The following is a 24,860-nucleotide window of genomic DNA, read 5'->3' as shown; positions in this document are numbered from 1 at the left end:
TCTTCCATCTTAGAGCTATCTTGGCGTGCGCAGCCTAAACCAATGGAGTTACATAAAGATGATGGACCGCAGAATTGTTTGTATTACCTAAGTAGATCTAAATAAAAGTCCGCGAAAGCATATAATATATACCTTTCATGTGCGAGCCAGTACGACCAAAATTGTGAAAAACCATAAATTTTATTAAATTTCGTACTATTTTACAATGCACATAATATTAGTGTATATTAACAAACTCTTATCAATTCTCGCTATAGGTATGTAAGTATTTAATGTAGATAAACTTTTTCTTTCACACTAAGTAATTTGGCCGAATAGCACGATATGATTGACTTGAAGGGAGCGCCCAACGGCGTCGGCGTCGATCTGGGATGTACGATGTGGACTGAACTACATAAGAAAAATGTACCTATTTATAAAAGACACGTAACTTAATATGGCAGACCAAATTCTACGCGAGCGAAGCCGCGGGCAAAAGCTGGTATAATCAGTAGGTAAATAAAACCAGTTTTCTCATGTTTGAATAGTTTATTTGACTGAGTAATAGTGGTATTCTTGATATCTACAATTTATTTGATAATCTAGGCTTACCAACATAAATAAAACAAATTTGTCATAAATTAAATATATTTACAAAATAAAACACAAGATTGGCTGTACAACAAAGTTAAGCGACTACTGTTTCACGTTACACGTATTAATATTTTTTGAATGATAAAGCGTATTACATAACCAGAACCGCATACAAAAGTATTGTTTTAAATGGCGAACAATAACGCACATTCACTAGCTAGGCTAGTTAGTGCTGATCGACACTTGAAGCAAATGTCTCTTAACATTCATATAGGTACACGAGATTTATATATATTAAGATGATTATTCATAATTCTTACATGGAGATTAAAATATAATGGCAAAGCGATTACGATTTGATATACATATATTGCTATTATTATTGGTACATATATGAAAATACACCTTTGAATGTACATATGATTAATGTACGTAGAACTGACAACCTTTAAATTAGACAAAGAAAATGCATCAATTTATGTGAATTTAAATTTATGTAATCAATGATTGATGAAGTAAATAATGTTATTGTCAAGTTTGATCGAAGTTAGACTTGGAAGTAAGAGGTACATTTGTGTTAGATAGTTTAATATTTCTGTGGACGTCAACACAGGAATGTTGAATATTACTCCTTATTTTATTTATGAGTAAATACGAATGTAATGAAATGATCCTGTAGAATTGAGCTGCCCATAACTTAATTCCTTACGTTACGCTGTAGAAAGAGGCTGTTTATTACATTTAATTAAAAACTTTGAATAGAAATGCAACAAATATATTTTCATACAATAATAAAAGTAACTTATGATACAAAACGTTAAAATAAATGCATTTAAATACTTAAGTTGTACATGAGAGACGTTTTTAACTAATGTAATATAATTCCTCTTACTCAAGCTCACAAAATATGAAGTTATAATGGTCTTTCTACACTAGATGGCGCTGATATACATTTATAATATAATCCAAGCGATATCTCCCGATTAAATCTAGAAAAGCCTACACCTGAGTCTATATAAATATATTTTGATATATCCTTACTGGTTTCGCACTTTCCAATAAACATATTTATGCAGCAGAAAACCAATCTGCTTAAAATAGTTGATTCTTAATAAATCTGAACGATAGGCCTGTGGGAAAATGCGAAACAAGTGTCTTATACAATATGGCCATAAACCGTGACATGATTTGAACATTAAGCTTATCTAATAATTTCGCTCGGACAACTTCTCTGTGATGTTAGCGGCCCGAGTTCTGGCGTGTTGCATGATGTCCACGGCCAGGTCTTCCACAGTAGTGTATCTAGACTTCTGAAAACTGAATAAGTCTGTGATAAAACCTACTATTTCCGATTGGAAGGATACACAGACGTCTTTTAGCCGTTCCCTTGGTCCTAGGAAGCCCCAAACTAGAACAGGTAGAAGGTGCTCGGATATGGAGTAGAAGTGGGCCATGAAACCGTCTTGGTATTGTAGGTAGCGCCGCTTCGCTTTGATCACTGACCACACTGCTGTTGTTAAGGCCTGTAATTTAAAAAGCCGTCTTTAAATGTCTATAATATAATAATGATAATTTTGACAAAGAGTTCAGTAAAGGCAAAAAGCAGTAATAAAAGTTCTCAGGAATTTTAATAGATAATAATTACACATCGTATTGGTATGGTAGGAGTAGAAAATATATGAGTCAAGATTTTCTATTGTAATTAATTTTCTTTTCTTTATATTATGTGGTACTTAATTAAAAACTGCTTTAACGTTTTTTGCATGCTGTGTTTGTTACATTTATCATGTTTATTTTTGTGTTTTAAAATATTTTGTAACAGTAAAATGTAAACAAACGTTGGTAAACCAATAAATAAATAAAGATTCGAGAAGCAATGCAGTCCTAGTTTTAATTTCAAACTTATTCTAAGGAACCTATACTTTGAGACGAGAATTTTATACATAATTTAGAGAAAACAGTATAAACATACCGTCTCCTTGAACCCGTCGGAGAGCCAGCGGTTGCGAACAACGGCAAGCACTGAAGCCGGCGGAGATGCCAGGTCTTCGAAGGCGTCCAGCAGAATGTAGTCCAGTACCACGTCGTAGAATGTCAGGACCTGGGGAAATAAGTATATATCTATACTAATATTATAAAGCTGAAGAGTTTGTTTGTTTGTTTGTTTGAACGCACTAATCTCGGGAACTACTGGTCCGATTTGAAAAAATATTTCGGTGTTAGATAGCCCATTTATGGAGGAAGGTAAATATTTCATCACGCTACGGGCAACAGGAGTGGAGCCACGGGGGTGAAACCGCGCGGAGCTGCTAGTAGTTAAAAATTATGGAGCTTATAATAAACATGAAACACTTTGATAGTCCAGGGTTTCAATGGATGATTTAACATGAGGTTCTTTGGTATTTTTCCGACTACAAAAATAAAGCATAATCAGTATTTTTAATGAATAGATGATTTTTTTTATTTATTTATATCGACAACCCACCTTAACACCTTTGCTTGTCAGTTCGCTTTCTAACACAGTCCAGTTGGCAGCATCCGTCGTCCATGACACCATTTCTTCATATGCGACTAGAAATTCTTTAGGTTCCTGAAAATTAAAAACATACTTACATTCCTCAAGTTAATTGTTCTGGTTTATTTATTATAGAAGATGATAATTTAGAACCTAAGCTACTAATACTCATTTTTAGGGTAGGTGGGTATAATGATAGTTATACCGTCTACTTCAATCAGTTATTTTGGCTGTTATATTTGTAGTGTGTATACTTGGTGTATACAAATAACGATCATCAAGATCATTGGAATACGTCTTGAACATCACAGACAATAAGCGAAACCAAATACGAGTACCTAGTAAAAAAAGAAAGAAAAATTTTTTCATATTTTTTTAGTATACATATTTATACAAAATAATTGATGCGCGCATGCATATGTTAAAGTGCGTTTGCGTACATAAAAGCTACATATTATGCATGGTGTCTCACCCAAGAAGCTTATATCTAATACACTGGAGATTTCAGTATGAACATTAACTTGTAACAAGAAAATATGACATGGAATGACGCCTGTATGTTTTTTTATCCCTTTCACACCTAACTTGCCAAGTTTTTTTTATTCCCTGGATGTCATATTTTCTTGTTACAAGTTAATGTTCATACTGAAATCTCCAGTGTATTAGATATAAGCTTCTTGGTCTCACCTTATCAGCAAACAGCAGCAGGTCAGTGAGCACCTGCCGCCCGGCATCAATGAACCACGCCCAGGCGGCCTGGTCGCGGAACACGGCGCGGAAGGCCAGCCGCAGGCCGTGCAGCTTGCACAGGAACTCCGCGTCCGAGCCGCACGACAACACCTCCGTGCGGAGCGTTCTGACCATTTTATGACATTTTGTGTAAAATATTGGGAAATTTTATGAGTATAAAGAAGCTTGTTTGGAAGTTGCTTCTTAATAAAGGATAGGCGATGTGGTCAATTTTGAATGTATGAGGAAAAGTGAACGATAATAGTAGGTAAGTATGGTAAATGTTAAAACTGTTATAATCATTCAAAAGTGCTTCTAAGTTCTAGAAGAAATCTAATTGAATAAATAAATGTTTGAGTTTAAAATCAAGAAATAATGATTTTTATTTGAATGGAATTAAAATCAATTGTAATAGAGATCAATATGAGTATGCAACTTATTTCGTATTTGATTTGATTTTAATTTCTATACTTAAGATAATTATAGTCCTTTTCACCTAGGATGATTCCTGTGACACTTCATCGTGTTCCGAATTACGTATTTTATGTTTAAAACGCCAAAATAATTTTAGTGCATAATATTTTTATTTTATGGCGGCATTATTACCAAAAATATAAAAATGAAACATCTTAAGCTTATAAATACAAAACAGTATTGTTTAGTTTAATATAATGAAAAATAAAATAAAATAACACAAAATACGCAATTCGTGTACATGAAATGGATCGTTGAAAAATCATAGAGTTGGAAAATATATAATCGGCGCCCATCTTGTGATCGTTTGTCAATCGAGTAAATCGTCACAGTACGAGTGCGAGCCTTGTATACAAGTTGTATTTTTATATTGATACTTTACGTGGTATTCTGTTATTGTTACTAATTGTTATTGTTGACTTTTTGTTGCTGTTGTTTGCTAAGTTTCCTTAGTTAATTGTTGGCGAAATGCCGAAAAAACTAATTTTGGTACTTTATTCAAATCGATTTCATTTCCATATAAAATATTATCGATTATCGGAAACAATTGATATGATTTCAGTAAAGACATCTCTACACGTGTCAAAAATCGATGTGTCACAGAAATCATCTTAGGTGGAAAGGACTATAGTTAAATGTTTTATAATATCACAAAAGAAAATACCTATAAGGTATCCCAGTTTCTAGCTGCTTAAGACCCATTTGATATAATTCTAGGTTTTCTATTTCTGGCACTGTTTCAGCTAAATCATCGAAGTCTCTAAGGTCTGCAACCTGCAACCACACAAATTTTAACATTACACTTAATTATCAAACTGCTAATGCAATACTAGACAATAATAACCACAATGGGTACACAGTAAAAACACAGCAAAAATAATCCTGTAAGGCTTTCATATCGTGTACTAGTTAAGTGAAATTAAAATTAGTCACTTTTATTGCCTTCTCTATTCTATAGTTATTATGATAATTTGTTTTTAATAAAGCCTCTTTAAACGAATGTTAAAAAAGACGAAATGTTGAAAAATTTTGTTCGCACGTAACTAACAACAGGTAGATGTACCATATTACGTAAGTGTACGAAATTCCGTAAGTTTTCGGTTTAGGCCTAAAAATAAGAAAAACTTCTAATTGTATCAAAAAGTTATAAAATGATCTATTATGTGTGTACAGTAGAGCGTCTTTTACACGCGTTTGAAAGAACTGTAACCATCATCGGCTCAGTTATCACGTCTCCCTAGGTCTGTCTGCGCCAAACCGCCATAAAGGTAGTGGGTGTATTGCGTACGCGTAAGCTACCGCGCGGATTTTCATAAGGATATTGCGAGTGATATGTTAGTATTTTCATAACTCAGTAATGTAATTATTTTTAAGGGTTTTAAAACAAACTGATTGATTACCGTTTCAAGTTACTTCATTTAGTTTTTAGCGAGTAAATTGAAATTTTCTGATTGCCGCAATTACCTACCCCAAAAACCAACAGTGTCCCTTATTACGTAATAATTACGGAATAGAGGAAAGGAAGGTGATTTTGTTTTTTGTAATTTGTCAGGCACGAGATGAGATAAGTAAACGAAAAAAGCTGTTACAGGTCTAATATATAACATAGTTTCTTGGAATCAAATTACGTACTTATTACGATTTTATTTCTCTATGTTATGAAATACGTGTGTAAAGAGAAAACATTTTTTTACTTTCAACAGATTCGTCACAACTCACAAATAACATCGGTACAAAATCATTAATTTGTTTAATTTACTTGTATCTTCCAATATATTTTTTGGTAACTATTACTAGTATGATTGCATTCCTATACAATTCAAGTCATTTTATGTTGTTAAGAAGAGTTACTCGTTAGAAATTTATGTTAATGTGACTACCGCAATTACCTACACTGTTTTTGGCTGTGTCTCTTATTACGGTAGATATAAAAGTACCTGAGTGAGCTATTGAATTTTATTTTTTTTTCAGGTCGAAATGTCAAACAAAAAGTACTCCAACGAGGACCGCGCCAAAGCTTTAGAGGATATAACAAGTGATAACTGTAATCGGTGTACATACATAAAAAAAAAAACATACCGGCCGAATTGATAACCTCCTCCTTTTTTTTGAAGTCGGTTAAAAAATGGAACCATGACCATATATCGTGCATCTAAGGTATATATAACATACCCAATCAGACCACCTTGCATGACAAAATTAATAAAAAAAACAAAAAAACAAGAGTCAGCAGGAGCTCCAACAGTCCTGTCATCGATTGAAGAAGGTTTGTTAGTAAAATGGGTACCTACCTAAAAATTGTAATAAACTGTTTTCCTACAGTAAAAAAAAAGTTGTTTTATTTAGAACTCGTCACATTAAATTTATGTTTAATATTTCATGTAATCCTGCAGATAAACGGCATTTTTCTGCTTATGCCGGAATTACCAGCACCCATTTACGGAATTACCTGGAAAGTCAAATTTTATACCGTAATAACGGACATTTACGAGGTCCAGAAAAAATACATTTACTTTTATAAAATAGTTTAAATACAGTAGTGTTACATATCAATCTCTTATCTGAAAACCTCTTTTTACGACTAATCTAACTTCAATTCGCAATTTTTTCCTGCTTTATTGGAAATTGCTAGGAAAGTTAAGAATGCCTTAGTACTCCGGAATTACGTACATTTACCTTATTGCGGTATAGTCGAAAATTTCACACATGACTTTACAGTAAGTTAGTTAGATTACCTGATCCTCAGCCGAGGCGAAGGACTCAGCACTAGAGTGGAGCTCCTTCGTGCGGTCGGAACCTGCGTGCGTGTGTGTAGAGAGCAGCCGCACGCGTGCGAGTGACCCCTCCCCGCCCCCAGCCCCGCCCCCACCACCGCTCTCAGAGCGGAACAGCACCGACCGCTGGTCGAGGAACAGGAGCTCGCAACGCTCCTGGAAAATTAGAGAAAGAAAATAATAAAACACCAGACACACATTTTAAACTAGAAATGGGCATTGGTTGTTGTTTAATGTAAGATAAGTAGTAAGGCGACTTAGATCGCAGACATCGGGTTTAAGAATTTGGAATATATAGGTTTCTTTACCCTCCCTTAATAAATGTAAAATGTTAGGATGATAAATCGGTGAATCCATCTAAGTAGTCATTTTTTAAATGAAAATGCAACATTGTTTTAATGTGCGTCTTAGTGGAGGATATGCCGTTGTTCTACTTGAGTTTTAAAGTACCTAATTAATCTGTTTGAGAATCCGTCATTGATCCACCTCTTTCAGTATGAAATTTTAAATAATATTATGTACGTCTTCCTGTAATGTTGAATAGTTGCAAATGTTACCTGTAGCAAGTAGGCATTTTGTAGCAGTTCCTGTATCTCCCTACAGAACTCCGCCTCCTCAGGCGAAGTGAGTGCGAGCGTGCCGGCGCCGCCGCCTCGTGCGTTCACCGAAAATGCGGCCAGCGCATCTTCCCAGTAGTTTATACTCGTCTCTAGAGCTTCCATACCTTTTTGAACAAATAATAAAAATTCATAAAAATAACTGGAAATCAAATGAGCAGCCACGTACAGCAAAATCTGGTAGCTACAGTAAAGAATCAACATGGCAAATCTAACATAATCTCGCATCCACAACACACATTTTATTAAAATCGGTTTAGCCGTTTAGGATGAGTTCAGTGACAAACACATAGACATACATCCTATCCTAATATTACTGCTACCTTTGAATAATTATGGATAGCCTGTTTGTTTCACATCATAACATACAAATAAAACAAATAAATTTTATTTAAATGTGTTTATTTGGTAAATGAAAATAATTTAATGTATATTAGTTAGTATAAGTATAGGTTTGTACAAATAAAAATATATGGCAAGATGGCTCAAATAAAACATTGATTGTCTTCAAGGAACTTGAGCTTTGTGCTGAAAATGCATATAAGTCTATATATCACAACTATCTTCTATTATATTATAGCAATACAACTTCCTTATAGGATCTTTCCGTCTGACTAGTGCTCTGAATGTGTTGTATCATATCATGTACCCCACTATTGAGATCTTGTATGGTTCCCGCTAGAGCTGTCAATGTATCTGCTATTCTATCGTCTAGCATTGATCTGCGTTCTTCTTGTGAGCGCAATGTACTGGCTATTGATTGTAAGGCATCCGCCATTCTCTCTTGTGACGCTATTCTACGTTCTTCTAAATCTAACGCCCATCGGGGAGGCGGTGTAACTCTGGCTTCATCTGAAAAAAAAATTGAATGTAATTAAAATGGACACTCAGTTCAAAGCAGTTTTATTTTAAATATTCAAGAAATACTTATAATATTGGAAAATTTTTATAAACATTTAAAACAATAAAAATTTTGTGAGTCCAGCGGTTAAAAATGTTTTTTTCACAAATTAATGTGATCAACAAAATTAAAAAACCAAGCCATTATTTTATAAATAATATTGTTTTAAATAAAAATACATAATAAGAATCACCTGTGTGCATTTTAGAGTTATTGCTACTAATAGACTGTCTAACTTTGACTTTCACTGGGACGGATTCATCTATGCTTTCATCGTTAGAAACTTCCTCATTGTCTGAATTTTCTGTTAAGAAATTTTCTAACTGCTTGGATGATGAGACTGCAGCACTGACTGAACCCTCTCCATTTAGTTCCAATACTCTTATTTCTAGATCATTAAGTGGTACAAATCTGCTGCTACTAGCGTTTGGATCAGATTGAAATTTCTTAGCATTTGCAGCTTTTTTTCTACATTTATGCCGCCATTCAAACCAGTACTGTAAAAAAGAACAAAAAATTATTAATAAAATTCATTAAAAAGCAAAGAATTATTTATTTTAAAAATTGTTTGGGGATATTATACTTTCTTCCATCCATCGGGTGCTTTTAAAGCTCCTGATTCAACAGCATTCAGCTTTTTGGCCAGCACTGCCCATTTGTGCCGCATTGCCTGATGGCTCATGGGTGCACTTGGCAGCAAACCTTTGGACATGTCTCTGTTTGATTCTAAAAAATCTATTAGGATTTCTAGCTGTTCTCTAACTATTCTTCGAGGTGGTGCCATCTGAAACATGTAAAAAATATGAAATGGCAAATAATTAAAATTAAAATGAATTCAAACAACTTAATATTAAATTCTTGTCAAAGGGCAATTTATTAAAATCAGGTAAGTAAGTACATTGAAAACCCTTTAAATTCATGATAACAACTAAATTATTTTAAATAATTAATAAACTTTAAATATATTTTAAGCTTATTAAAATCTATTTAATGAATTAAAAAACAACAAACTTACCATAACAGTTCATTGGCCTAACAAAATAATAAATTTACGAATCAATACTCTCAAACTCAACAAACAGGCTCAAACTAAAAATCAAATAAATCGCGCGCTATTTGTAGATTTGACATACTCAATTTCTTTCAAAACACAAACTACAAGATGATATGTAATGGCGACCATTGAGTCTATCGAGTTTATTTCAATCACAGAACAGATTTCAATCATGTTTGTGTACCATGAAGCTAGCAACTACATACATTTTAGGTTACTTATTCCGTTCATAGATGGCGTCAACCGACAATTGAATTTCTTTTTATTAATTTAAATTTTGTTAAATATGGGCATTTAATTAATTATCACTGACATCTAAACATTAATTCACATTGATTAATCAATTAAGAAGTATTTTAAATATTCGCATTCAGACTATAAATAAAGAGCGACCTCTAGCAGCGAATAGCAATACTAACAGAAACCCAGCCCTTTTATATCTATAAAGTCATATAGATGTCGTGATAATACATTTACCACATCAATTTTTTTCTGCGTTACAGAAATAATAGAGCTACAAAATAATTATTTTTAACAAAAAACTAAACCATCTTCAAATTGTAAGAACTGGACAAAATTTAAATAGCACAAACCGGAAGGCGACAGCTTTCAAATAAAAAAGAATCATCAAAATTGATTCACCCGGTCGAAAGTTCTAAGGAAACAAACCAAATAAAAATATAGCGATAGCCAACCATCCGGATTTATCTATACAACAGAAAAGCAAGTATTAATTGGGTTTAAAATATGTATATTGTATATTATGCCTTTGAACATGTTGAGTTTTTATATAAAATACAATACGATTCTCATTTAGCACTTCAGAATTCGAAAACATGTGATTTATATTTATTTATGGACGTGTTAAATAAATCTGTCTGCAGCAACAAAGCGAGCATGTCGTTTACTATTTTGACCGTCATATTATAATTCGTAACATGATTTTATAATAAAAAAAATGATTGAAAATATCAAGCGATTACAATTTGCATGATAGCTATTAGGTATACGTACGTTATTAATAAATCTTTTTAACATCTATGTCAATTCAGAATTTTAGCTTTTTTTTTTTATTCAAACCTAACTGTAGGTAGAGATTTCATTTCTGCTTGAAAACCAATTACAAGTATTGAAAAAATCTGAACGAAATCTCATTTCCCTGGCTTATTCATACTTCATAATATTAAAAGGATATGGTAAGTGTTGCGATTCAACATGGTAATAAATTCATTGTGGAAGGTAAGGTGCGCCAGTCAGCCCGGTGTCAGCTTACAGCTACCTTAATTACCTAACCCCGAATTTTCACACCGACCGACTTTGCTCCGGGGATCATGAGTCGCGAATAAAATTCACGGAATATTAATTCATACTACACGAATAGTAAATTAAATGAAATTTCTGTTTTTTGTTTAATGAAACCAGGCCAAGTTAATATTTAAAAACACTGAGGAGAAAAAGAGCGTAGGTAGTTAGTAGAGTCAGTAGAGTAGTTTCGATATCAATGTGGTAGAGTTTACTAAATAACACATAAAAATTACAAACGTGCAAAAAAAATGACGGGTGGAATTAATTCTAAATATGTATTATTATAATATTCGTGTTTTTTTTTAATTTGCCGGATATTTTTAGTTTTCAAACATAATGCTTAGGTACGAGTATTAGATAGTATAAAAATCTGGAAACAAGATATAAAGGAGCTTCAATTTACATAATTATTTAAAACTTAAATTGAAGCTCCTTTAAAAGAAGAAAGACATTCATGCGCAGGCACCGCTATAGAAAATTCTAGTGATAAATTATTTTGTAACTTTCCAAGATGCCTTTATTGTTGATAGTAATTTACGCGTATAGACTGTTTATTTACCAACATAGGTGAATGCATATTAACAGACAAGTGATAACTGATAACGTGAAGTTTAAATTTAACGGCATTGGAATAATTCAGCGTGGCGATCGCGACGGTCACAAGGCGGGCGCCGCGCCGCGGGCGCTGTTAGGGTTAAGGTGATTGCAACGATCTGTTCCCAGCCAATATCCCGCTAGATGGCGCTGAATTCTACATTTCTAGTTTATTTGAGTTTTTGCGTAATTGGAATAGTCATCAAACCTAGGAATAGTCATGGCGGTTACTGAATATTATATTTTATTGAAATATGTTATATCATTGCCTTAAAATCCACCCAATTCGGTAAAATTATGCGTTTTAACATCTGTCATTGCATACAGGGTCGTTTACACACACAGACGTATACAAAAATGATAAAGATTTAACTCTAGATGGCGTGAATGTAAAGCGCGTCACACACGGTGAAGATACTACCTATAATATTTTATCTAATCTAGTAATATTTTATATTACAGTATCTTAAGGTATCCGGTATCAGCGTTCTGACCATCATTTTTCTTTTTTCGCTGTAGAACCGCCATCCTGTTACAAATGACCCACAAAGGAGAATGACCACGGGTGGTATCGGTAAAATTTTAGTTGTGCCACGTATTCGTTATATTGTTAATTCCTATTTGTATTTATAATGATCATATGTATCAATATTAAGTCTTAATTAAACCGGATAAATTGAAATAATAGTAAAAGTAAAAGTTTTTCTTTTGAAACATGTATGACTACGTATGGAATCGGTAAAATACTAGTTGTGTCACGTGTTCGTGATATTGTTAATTCCTATTTGTATTTATAATGATCATATTTATCACTATTAAGTTGTAATTATACCGAATAAATAGAAATAAAAGTAAAAGTTTTGTTTTGACACATACCTATATCTATCTCTCTTGCAAACGTCATATGTCATAGTTTCTATTTGAAATGTCAAATGAATGTGTTCGACGCATTGTTCGATGTTATTTTGAAATAATGTTTAAATTACGATTTACTTTTCACATTTGTCTTGTAAATTAAAATATTACCTATGTAATAAATGTAAAACTTAACGTTCATCGTTAGTTTAAACTCGATTAAGTAGTTTTTTGAAGTGTTGAATAAAACTATTGTTTTATTTTTATTGTCGCGAACTGCGGCTTATTTACATAAAAACTTTAATCATATCTAAAAGTACTAACATCAAGCTTTAAATTGAGCTATATTTCATCTTGACACAATAAGTTTGATTGCGATACCAAGTGCCATAGTCACTTGGGCAATCTCCTGTGGTTTTCATTTTTCTGTATGGGTAGACAAAACTTCAAAACGCCACCTGCTACGGTTTATATTATTATGAACGATTAGCTTTCCGCCCGCATTTTCAAAAAAAAACCCGTATAGTTCCCGTTCCCGTGGGGTTTCCGGGATAAAACCTATTCAATGTGTCCAAGTTACGTTCTATATGTGTGCTAAATTTCATTGTAATCGGTTCAGTAGTATTTGCGTGAAACACACACATACACATCCTCACAAACTTTCGCATTAGTAGGAAGTAGGATTGTTATAAAAATAAAAGTTATATTTGTTGGCGTAAACTATTTTATTGTAATTTTGGGAAATAAATAATGTCAAAATTGATTACCTACAATAAAACGCAGTTTTATTTTATTACCTACATTACACTATTGTTTTTTTTTTATCAAAACATGTATTTGAAGTAGCAAATATGATATTATGCTGATCCAAGCATTTTCACTCAAAACTAATATCACTAATGATTTGTAAAAGTAAATTATTTCAATATACATTTCATAACCAACAAGTAAGAATAATTATTCATACAACAACAAATCAAAAACACTATTTACTATGGAAAAAAAACCAGGAAGGTGAAAAACATATTTACGATTTCGATGCACTCGACTTTTAGTAAAATAATAGGTAAAAATATTATTATGGTTTTGATCACAGACATATCTGTGGTTTTGATTTTAGCTACTAGTATCAGAAAGCTGCGTGTTCAATGCACGTCGGGGTCCCACAACTGTGGAGGAAGGAAGGTAGAATACCTCCATCGAATAAGTGAAGTTTCTCGACATACTCGATTTGCCGGCCGGCCTCAATGAAGATTGTCCGAAAGTTGTATATGTGCTCTGTAACGAAAAAATTTCGCTAGCGCGATTCAGAGTGAGGTGTCGTACAATATACCTAATGAAGTTTTTCATCTTTTTATTTTACTGCAAATACAAAATAAAAATTAAACAATGGTAATGTAAATTCTAAACAAACTAGTTACTACCAAAATACAATTAGAACAAAAATCATTTGACTGGTTGATTTCACCCAGAGGCCAGAGGCGGCTCGTGACAAAAATTGTATGGGTGTTCACTTGAAATAAAACAACGAAAATACAATAGCGTAGCAGGATAATTTATTACAAAAAAAAATGAGCACCACATTTTATAAATGTCTATAACACTAAAAATTACAAAGTACAGGCTATTTCAAAACGAATTCAATGACTAGGTACCTATCAATAATTAGTAAATCACCGAATTTGCATTCGCGAGCGTAGGTATCCATAGTGTTTGTCACTGACGGTCACTGACCTCTATAACTTATAGTTATAGAGGTCAGTGGTGTTTGTTGTGTAAACATGTATGTATTTGAGTAGTTAGTAGCATATTATATTCTGAATTTCTGATCCATGCCTATTCACTCAAAACTAATAACACTAATGATTTGTAACAGTAAATTATTTCAATAGGTAGGTATTTGAACATTTCCCAACAAGACGTAAGAATAATTATTCGTAGGTATACAAGATACAATAACAAATCTAATACACTATTTATTATTTTATTATTTACTAGCGGTCCGCCCCGGCTTCGCCCGTGGTACATGTTTACGTGCTAGAGAGCTAGCGCAAAGCTACCTGTATGTATTTGACCAGACCTGGATTTTTGTGTGTTGATTCCCCTATACCTACTATACATGAGATGAGGAGTCACTAAGCCCAGAGTGGTGGACGGGGCGCGCGCTTAGGTAAGACAGGTGGAAATTTTTGGCGAACTTTGAAACCATTTGACCACGTCTGCCATTTTGATATTTGAAAATAGATTATTATTACTATCGGAAAATAACAATGGCAGACCATTATCACGCGGATAACATTCTGGCAGACACTTATGAAAGTGCTGAAAAAAATACAATTTTGAAAGTATTTGACCAGATCTGCCATTCATATATTTTATTTATTAGGGTCTTAAAAACTTATTTTCGAAACGGCAGACATTTTCATTGCGTACAGACTTCAGCAGACAACAAAACTTTACAGACTTCAGCAGTCAACAAGACTTAGCTTCTACATGGTCAGATGTATATATGTATTACGTTCCCTGACCTTACATCAATGATTTACTTTATTAATGTTTTTATGGTCATTTACATTTAATTTTGAAAACTATGGAATAAAATTTATAAATTTGATGATACAAAACTAAATATACATTTGTAAAGAATCTCAAATATAAAGTTGTGTTGCAAATAACAAATCATCATTTAAATATTTAGTTTATTTCTTTATTTAAGAAACAATTAACAATTACAAAACAACATAAAAAAACACGCATGCATTTATTGAAATGTTCATTCATCATCACTATCGTATGGCGTTGTGTGACTCGTCTTCATAATCCATTGAATCGGATTCTGTAAAAGTAAAACGTAAATTATATAATAAAAGAAATGAGTCATTATAAACTTACCTAGTAAGGCAATGCCTTTGATGTCGCACGATGCCGCCGCGCCGCCAGTGTAGGTACTTCTGCTGCTACATGAAAATATGCTAGGGTTGCAACAAATGGGAAATAAAACAATTGTGATTATTACTATTATGATGTAATCATTTATTCATATTATGTACATTCAAAACAATTGCTATTATTAAATCTGATGTAATTATTTTTTCATAAATATATAATTATTATTAATTACATAATATATTGCACTGTGAAATATTTACGTATCACTTTATTTTTGATGTTCTTAATTGTCTTTTATAAAATTTAAGTGACGCATTCGCATTGGGATCAACAATCCGATAAGAAAAGAATGGAGACAACATATACATAGCTTTGATTTCAATTCTACAGATACAAAATATACAATCTATCTAAAATGATACAACGGATGTTTCCTGCGTTTTCTCGTCAAAATACCGAAACAACGTAATTATTGTATAGTAGTTGGGCGTGAAAGTAAAAAAACAAATGAAAAGTGTTTTCCATATGATTATTTATTAAATTTACGCGATTAAGAATAATTTCAACGATACAATTTAGTAACCGAGAATTCAGAGGATTAAAGAAAATACCTGCCTGATCATTTTATCAAACTCTAAAAGAATTATGGTTATTTCGCATCACTCGGTTTATTAGTTTGGTAATAATTATTAAAGGTAGTTACAACCCTAGCCATTGAGTCGAACGGTAGGCAACACAATATCGACTTTGTGCGGGTACATATGGTACATTTCTTCTTGCTGTGAAGCGTAATTATTATTATTAAGATTTTTTAGGCTATTTTGAATCAGCTGTTCTAATTTAATTCTAGAAATTTATTAAAACGTGATTTTTTTAAAAGTATATTATGAGTTTATAAATACCTCAACCAATAGTTATTGTGTCCTATCCTCATTTCTTTATATCTTGGTAGTTAACTAAAGTGTTAAATTTACATAACCTCAACAACAACATTTACACTGCCACTGCACTAAAACTAAACTAACTAGCTCTCTAGCTATAAGAACCATCCTCGTACTTCAAGGGATATAATAAAAAAAGAATTATCGAAATCGGTTCAGCCGTTCTCGAGTTATGCGCTTACCAACACATTTTGCGATTCATTTTTATATATAAGACTAGCGGTCCGCCCCGGCTTCGCCCGTGGTACATGTTTACGTTTTCTCTACATAAGAACCATCCTCGTACTTCAAGGAATATAATAAAAAAAGAATTATCGAAATCGGTTCAGCCGTTCTCGAGTTATGCGCTTACCAACACATTTTGCGATTCATTTATATATATATACTAGCGGTCCGCCCCGGCTTCGCCCGTGGTACATAATATTTACGTTTTCTCTACATAAAAACCATCCTCGTACTTCAAGGAATATAATAAAAAAAGAATGATCGAAATCGGTTCAGCCGTTCTCGAGTTATGCGCTTACCAACACATTTTGCGATTCATTTTTATATATTAGATAAGATTATGTGAAAATAACCAGGAAGGTGAAAAACATATTTACGAAAACATAGTAACATAATACCTATGGCTGTCGCTACAATAATTATATTTCAATTTTATCTTTTTATACCTAGTAGAACTGGCCGACGAATAAAAAAAATCGTATTAGAATAAATACAATAAATTACGGAACAAAAAAAGGATTGTAACTGAATTAGGTATGTTTGTTTCTGGGCGCACGGCGCACCGTTTTCGACGACGCGACGCGCGACGTAAGCGTATAGGTATAGGTACCTACTTTGCTAAAACAAACTAATAAAATTGTGTGTCTGTCTGAAAATTCGGAAAAGCATATTTTGCAAGTTTGTAATTACTTTGATAGTTTACCGATTTATAATAATTGTAATTGTAATTGTATAATATATAATTTGCAATGTGGTGAAATTTCATAAAAATCACGGGCCAATTTTTTGTTTTGAATCCCACCGAAAATATAATTGCGTTATTAGAATAATTAATTACTATACCTACCCACGATCAATTATTACAATATAGTCTCAAATGCATACTAGAGAAATATTGCAATTCAATATTCAATTAAAAATTTAAAATGCATAGCATACAAAAATAAATTCACAACACAAGAAATTCCGCGCGCAAATCATAGCGCGTGTCAATGAAATCAAGAATGTTTTATATCAAGCCGACGCGGACGACGACGCGACGCCGAACAAAAGTACCTACGACGGACGACCACGCTTCGAGTTGCCAAACAACATGAGTAATAAATTGTTTACAAAAAAAACAAGTTTTCCATTTTTCTGTATGAGTAGACAGAACTTCAAAACGCCACCTGCTACGGTTTATATTATGAACGATTGTTATAAAAATAAAAGTTATATTTGTTGGTGTAAACTATTTTATTGATCAATAATTTTGGAATTTAAAATTGTCAACATTGATTACAATAAAACGCAGTTTTATTTTATTACACTATTGTTTTTTTTATCAAAACATGTATTTGAAGTACCATATAATATTATGCTGATCCAAGCATTTTCACTCAAAACTAATATCACTAATGATTTGTAAAAGTAAATTATTTCAATATACATTTCATAACCAACATGTAAGAATAATTATTATTATTCCTACCTACAACAACAAACCTAAAACACTAATTACTATGGGAAAATAACCAGGAAGGTGAAAAACATTATATTACCTATTATTTACGATTTCGACGCACTCGACTTTTAGTAAAATATAGTAGGTAGGTAAACATAATATTATGGTTTTGATTTTTGCTACTAGTATAAGAAAACTGCGTGTTCAAACTACTTGTTTGTCTGTCTGAAAATTCGGAAGTACTTTGGTAGTTTACCGATTTATAATAATATTGTATATATCGTTGTTTAAAAAATATTCAAACACAATAAAATATGATATACTGATTTATCACTGGTTTCAGTGATGAACTGATGAGTCAATGTTAGCCACTATACTTTCGTCATACGTGTGTATGATTGATGTGATTTGCAACGTGGTGATATTTCAGAAAAATCACGGGTCAAATTGTCCCACCGAAAATATAACTGCGTTATAAGAATAACTATACCTACGATAAATTATACATAATACAATATAGTCTCAAATGCATACTAGTGAAATATTTTATTTGAATCAATAAAATAAAAAAAAATAATAATACAAAAATAAATTCACAACACAAGAAAATCCGCGCGCAAATCATAGCGCGTGACAATGAAATCAAGAACTTTCGAGCCGACGCGACGCGGACGACGAAGGAGCCTAACAAAAGTACCTACAATCATAGGCGGCTCGTGACAAAATTGTATGGCCGTGTTCACTTGAAATAAAACAACGAAAATAGGTACCTACAATAGCGTTAGCAGTACAAAAAAAATGAGCACCACATTATAAATGTCTATTTATACACTAAAAATTATAGAGTATTTCAAAACGAATTCAATTATTATTTAGCAATAATTAGAAAATCCCCGAATTTGCATTCGTGATCGTATTCATAGTGTTTGTCTACACTAATATTATAAAGAGGAAAACTTTGTTTGTTTGTTTGATTGTAATGAATAGGCTCATAAACTACTGGACATTTTACCAATGTTTGCAAGTTTGTGATTACTTTGATAGTTTACCGATTTATAATAATTGTATACTTATATCATTGTTTAAAAATATTCAAACACAATATGATATAGGTACTGATTTATCACTGGTTTCAGTGATGAACTGATGAGTCAATGTTAGCCACAATACTAATCACTTTCGTCATACATGTGTATGAACTATGATTGATGTGATTTGCAATGTGGTGAAATTTCATAAAAATCACGGGCCAATTTTTTGTTTTGAATCCCACCGAAAATACATATATTACTAATTGCGTTATTAGAATAATTAATTACTATACCCACGATCAATTATTACAATTTACAATATTATAGTCTCAAATGCATACTAGAGAAACATTGCAATTTGAATCAATTAAAATGCATAGCATACAAAAATAAATTCACAACACAAGAAATTCCGCGCGCAAATCATAGCGCGTGTCAATGAAATCAAGAATGTAATTTTATATCAAGCCGACGAGCGACGACGCCGAACTAAAGTACCTACAGTACCATTTACCTTCAGTGTACAATACAGTTTACAGACCTAAAAAAAAACATAGTTTCTAAGGTCATTAGTTTTATTTTATTTTATTGTTATTTTCTTTGAACGATTGGAAATGAAATTACTCAATTTTTACACAGAACTTTGATTTATTAGAATTATGCTCATTATGCATAAGATAACGAACGCGAATGCACGACATCTAGCGCGTCAATGTCTAAACATCGCCTTTCGTTTAGACATTGACGCGCTAGATCTGTAATAAGTATATAGTCTATGCGCTAGATGTCATGCTTTATGTCGTGTTTCGCTTGGCAAAAGTCACGCACACTACTGTAGAAGTGTCAAATTTTTCCGGTATTTTACTGTTGTTTTTCTAAGTAAATATTGTAAATTATTGATTAAAAAGGTCGAACGCGCACACATTTCATTATAGAGAAGTGATAAAATGATTAGTTTTAAAGAAATAGTGTCTGTGTTAAGTGTTTAGAGGTAATCAAAAATGTATGGAGGGACGGTCGGAACATCAACCTTAACACTAAATCGCTCAAAAATCGGGTATTCAATTTAATATAATGAAGGAGTCTAAAATGTTTAATCAAAATAGATAAGATTTCCGTTTGCTCATACATATTTTATTTTTTGTTTCAAGGGATGAAAAGTTAATGCGACGTTTGAACATTATAATTCAACTTTATTATTTTAAAGATTTTTATCATTTACTCTATCCCAATGTGAACTTCGCAATGCTAAAAGAAAAAAGCATCAAGCTAAACCATTTTATATGCACTCGTAATATTCAAACATCGGTCGTGTGACAGCCCTAGGCCTCGCCTCTCGGGCGCGGGGCCCGTTCCGCGCTCCGTCAGTCTATCAGAGGCTCTGCACTGCGGCGGTACCCTCCTCTTCATTGAATCCATCTTTCAAATACATAAATATTACGATTCCATAATATTGATAGATCTTTGTGAATATAAGCCAACTAGTTCTCCAGTGTTCAAACAATTTAGTGATGTGCGTATAAGGAATTTAAGCGTAGTGATTTACCTTTATATCATCTTGCCTCATCCCGCGCTAATAACGCCGGTCTTTTCCGAGTTCAGGTAAGATCACACAAAAGGAACCGTAATCACATTATGGTTGATACGATCTCTACAATATCATCTCTACAATATAAATTTTCACTTTATTTGGGAAAATAATAATTAAATATTTTCTGGTACTCACATTGAAAGATCTTATCTGATCTATTTAATTTTTTTACAAGCCATTGAAGGTAAACGAAACCTTTTATATTTACATTTTGTTTATTACCACAATTGCATACTAGGTTTATTCAATGGAGTAACAAGAGTAACATTTGGATACACGGACCTCCTAACACGTTTCCTTTAAACCGGTTCACTCCGTACACGCTGTTTAGACGCCAGACTTATGTAATGGACAAATCCTATAAGACATATCGCCTGTGTTCATCCAAGGAGCGAAGATAGAAATTTCTCTTGCCTTGAAATGTTGCAATCATCCGTATTAATCCACGATTAACCACTCGGCAGCATTTCATACAAGTATAAATAATTTAACGGTGAACTAAATTCTTTGCGACTCTACAACTTGGATTCCAATGTAAATGATTTAATAATTTATCTTATTACTTGTATATAATTTACTACAAAATAATATTCTAATATCGAACGATTAATTCATTCATGTATGAATTAATATAAACTCGATGAAATACCTACTACGGATATGTAACTCGCAAAACATCTGTCAAAAGAGATTTGTGAATCCGCATTGTCAGCGACAGCTGCACGTCGCTCCACGTGCTTATACTCGTATAGTCCAATAATAATAATAAAAAAACTAACGCTATGACGTATATTTTGAATCGATACCGCGAACAACAATAAATTATGTAGAAGCTGTAATTTAATGAATCACTTATGTAGAATTCGATTAAGAAGTCCGGATAAAATAGCCGTGACTGGTGGCTTTTAAATTGGTCTTTTTTATTGAACTAAGTGATTGTCGTATCAACCTTAGAATAACCTCTCTACAAGGTGTACCAAATGTTTAATAATACTGTAGAGTAGGTAGAGTAGGAGTACAGCACAAGACGCAGGCAGTAAGAGTTAGAAGATAGGGATTGAACAAAGGAAAAGTTAAACAGTTATATGATATCAGTAATTAGGGTAAAGTCGGCCACATTGAAGCTTTAATTGTCACAGTAACATCAAGCCAGTCGCGCCAGAGGCCACTTGGCGTCGTTGTATCGATCTGCAAATCCATACTGCTCACGTCATACGCAACAGGAATTCGTGTGTGTTTCCGACTAAATAAACAAACCGAATAAACAAAGTTGTGAATGACATACGTATTATTTTACGCGCGTAGGTGTAACGTTGTTGGTAGATAATTAGCGGCACCTTGTTCCGTAAACTGAGCTCGGTCTTCTAATATTTTGCCAGTAGATTCTTGAAGGATGGCCGATGGTCAATTGCTTCTAAAGGTTAATTCGATGGCGACATCGCCGGTCGGTTGCTACTCTATTAATTTCCGTTTCTCTGATCACCCAGTAACGTTGATTAGTAATTGCCAATGTATTGACTGTCTAATAATACATTTCCGAAGTTCACTCACCTTAAATTGTTACCAAGCTTCTTGGCAATTACCGACTTAAATAATACAATGAAAACTATCACAACAACATGTAACATTTTTAACGTTACGTAACTTTTTTGAGATACTCAAAAAATAACAACAAAGTCAACAACGATCGCTAAGATAGCACTATGAAATTTAATACATATTCATAATTAAGCACTCAATTTATGTGCTCTACATAAACGATGGCATCTTTGAGATAAATTCGCGACGTAATAAGAAGGGGTGGGCACGATGCCGACTGGAAAATTGTGTCAATTTCAAGCAAGGAGGCGGTCATAATTGCCTTGAACGGAAAAATTGTGGGCGCTATGGAAACCCTACAATTTTCCCCTCAAATATAATGAGCTATTATTTAATCCTAGTCATGGGAGCACTGTTTAAAATCGTTCTATATTTAGGTAATCTGCCATCAAAAATTATAAAACCAGCGACCGTGTCTTGTTCAAATAACCAGTAGCGTTCTGTTTAAATAGGCTATTTTGACATACTACTGACAAACGAGGCCGTGTCCCTCGCGTAAACGCAAATTAGGAAAAGCTTTTTGCAATTTGCTTTGTCCCATGTCCGCTGGACGGCCATAACTTTCGTGATTTTTATGAAAGGGCTATTGACATAAAAAAAATGCGAGCCGTAATGGTCGTGTTGACGTAACAATCATAAACTGTGCTAACGAAGGGTTCAGTCTGGAAGTGGTTTTGATAAGGGACTGAATGTGGGGCCGATTCTCGTATTCGTATGCAAGCAACGGCGTACAGCGGGAATGCGATCGATACGCGCCCGCGCGACGAAACCCTCGCGAAGCAACGGCCAAGAATTGCCAAACACACCCGCGGGAATTAAATAAATCTTGACATTTGCCCTAAATAAAGCTGAAATATATCCAAAATTGTACGCTGTTTGAAATCCACTTATAGATATATTACATTAAAACTTAAATTTAGCATGATATATTATAATTGTGATTGATGCGACTCGATAATCTTATTTTTTTATTAACAACTGTCTTATTATTATGCCGGATATGATATATCATTATAAATTGCGTATTTTGACTTAAAGATGACATCACCGGCGACATTGAGAGGAATAAAACTTTTATCACAAGCAAAGCTAACATTGGATGCTTTTCATCTCGGGCGGTGACCGCTTGGCCCTGATCTTGGCAAATACGCTACTAAATGTTTTTTTTTGTTATTTCTGGCAATAGTCACGTACATTAACTCGTATTTAAATGTAACAAAACTGGTAGACGTTTGACCGTTATTCCAGTTTCAATTTATACTCGACATTTTTGAGAAATAAGATTATATTTTTGGGACAGTTTATTTCCATAGAGATTATGGAGCTTATGGTGATTGTGTACTTTATAATAATGGCTTAAGTTCAATGTCTTTCAAAATTCAAATTCCACCAAAGCGTGGGCAGACGCCTTCAACCTCGATGGGAACTCGTTTCAGTATGAAGGTTAGGTCAAAATCAGTTATTATCAATACCGATACAAAAGTTTTGTTCGTGGCAACCTACACTAACTGTTTACTAATAGCTTAATGCACTTCCTATAGCTGTCTGACGGACAACTAAGGGGAAATTCTATAGTAGGGTGCCACTACTAATGGCAGCCTTTCACTCCACTTCATACCCTCAACTTGCACAGAGATAAATATATACTTAAATTAATATAGAACGTACGCTCCGTGTATTTCCAAGATACATTTTTATTGAAGGTATCGAAAGGACCTTTAATACAATTATGTGAACCTGGCATTTGAAAAAAATATCACTGGAATTTGAACATTATTTTATTGTTTATTCTATTCTAACACGATTTCAAAATCAATGTAAATCAACAGCGCCACAGAATATAACTCGGCTTACAACAATGCATGATATAAAGTCCATTTAACAAAGCCTAAAAGGTTTGCATTGAATTAGTTCACCGCAATTGTTAATTTATATTTCAATGAATGTTTGTTACAGTTTGCAATATCTCTTGAACAAATTTTATACAAATGGAAGACATTTTAACTGAGCGCTGTTCTTATGTGATCAGTGATGCAATAAGATCCGCTTTACTTAGACCTATTATTATACTTTACTACGAAACTATATTATACTCATGTTTAGTGTGTGCAACGTCGGTACCTGAGATTAGTCTATTATATTTTTTGCGGCACGTCCATTGCTCCCTACTACCCTTGGCCGAACAATGATTGAGTAGAGGGGGACGAAATGCAGCTGCTCATTTCTTTGGGATATTCTTGTTACTATCACACTATAATAACCATAAAATGTAGGTTTTAACGAAACTTTGTAAATCCCAAAGACCTTTCCAGAGAAAATAAAGAGATAAATTTAAACCGCATTTTTTTCTATTTTCATTTGGAAAGTTGAAGTATTAAATCAAAGTGAAATCCAGCGTAGTTAGTTGGACGTACAAACCACTTTTTTCTCGGACTCAGGCATAACGTTCGGCTTTTTATTCAACTTTATGAAGTTGCCTGCGATGAGCAAAATGGTTCACCGCACAAAGTAAATAGGCAAAATTAATAAAGAGAGTTTTTGTAACGTACCAAAAATGAGCTGAGACGAATTTAGTCAATTTAAATTAATAAAAAACAGAATGTATTTTTCCTAAACCTTTTTTGAGGAACGTGATGTTTAAGATTACTGGTGATTTCCGTGAAATACTGGTACAATTGTTGAGAGAGTTGACGAGAGTTCATGGCCAGTGGAACAATCGATTTACGCGAATTCACGAATCGTGTATGGC

The 24,860-nt window shown here is 33.3% G+C and overlaps 3 protein-coding genes across 4 annotated transcripts in view; 1 reads left to right on the top strand and 2 right to left on the bottom strand.

Annotated features, from left to right (window-relative positions):
* Positions 1-523: 523 nt before the first annotated feature.
* Miga (mitoguardin) overlaps positions 524-24,860 on the bottom strand; it is a 56,769-nt gene continuing 32,432 nt past the window's right edge. Inside the window, exons 4-10 of the mRNA XM_090111609.1 lie at positions 7,623-7,789; positions 7,027-7,221; positions 4,956-5,065; positions 3,776-3,944; positions 3,059-3,163; positions 2,546-2,674; positions 524-2,096 (exon numbers count right to left, since the gene is read on the bottom strand). Coding sequence (XP_089967735.1) covers positions 1,779-2,096; positions 2,546-2,674; positions 3,059-3,163; positions 3,776-3,944; positions 4,956-5,065; positions 7,027-7,221; positions 7,623-7,789 — 1,193 coding nt within the window. The 3' untranslated portion in view covers positions 524-1,778. The remainder of the gene's footprint in view (positions 2,097-2,545; positions 2,675-3,058; positions 3,164-3,775; positions 3,945-4,955; positions 5,066-7,026; positions 7,222-7,622; positions 7,790-24,860) is intronic.
* On the bottom strand, positions 8,136-9,373 carry LOC149910237 (uncharacterized). Its single transcript, XM_090107538.1, has 3 exons — positions 9,167-9,373; positions 8,777-9,080; positions 8,136-8,534 (listed from the first exon to the last, which is right to left on the bottom strand). Exons 1-3 carry the CDS (start codon positions 9,365-9,367, stop codon positions 8,257-8,259), a joined length of 783 nt encoding a protein of 260 aa, XP_089963664.1. The 5' UTR covers positions 9,368-9,373; the 3' UTR covers positions 8,136-8,256.
* The window catches only part of uzip (beta-pore-forming protein unzipped), a 28,123-nt gene continuing 23,542 nt past the window's right edge, over positions 20,280-24,860 (top strand). For both annotated transcript variants that reach the window (XM_090111602.1, XM_090111595.1), the window contains exon 1: positions 20,280-20,523. The gene's annotated coding sequence lies outside the window, so the exon portion shown is untranslated. The remainder of the gene's footprint in view (positions 20,524-24,860) is intronic.

The sequence above is a fragment of the Colias eurytheme genome, chromosome 2 (assembly GCF_061535395.1).
Source record: "Colias eurytheme isolate Ceu_HAF_F1 chromosome 2, ilColEury1 Martin Lab GWU primary, whole genome shotgun sequence".
NCBI classification, from domain to species: domain Eukaryota; kingdom Metazoa; phylum Arthropoda; class Insecta; order Lepidoptera; family Pieridae; genus Colias; species Colias eurytheme.
The sequence above is the reverse complement of the archived record's forward strand: the minus strand, read 5'-3'. Positions and strand labels throughout refer to the sequence as shown.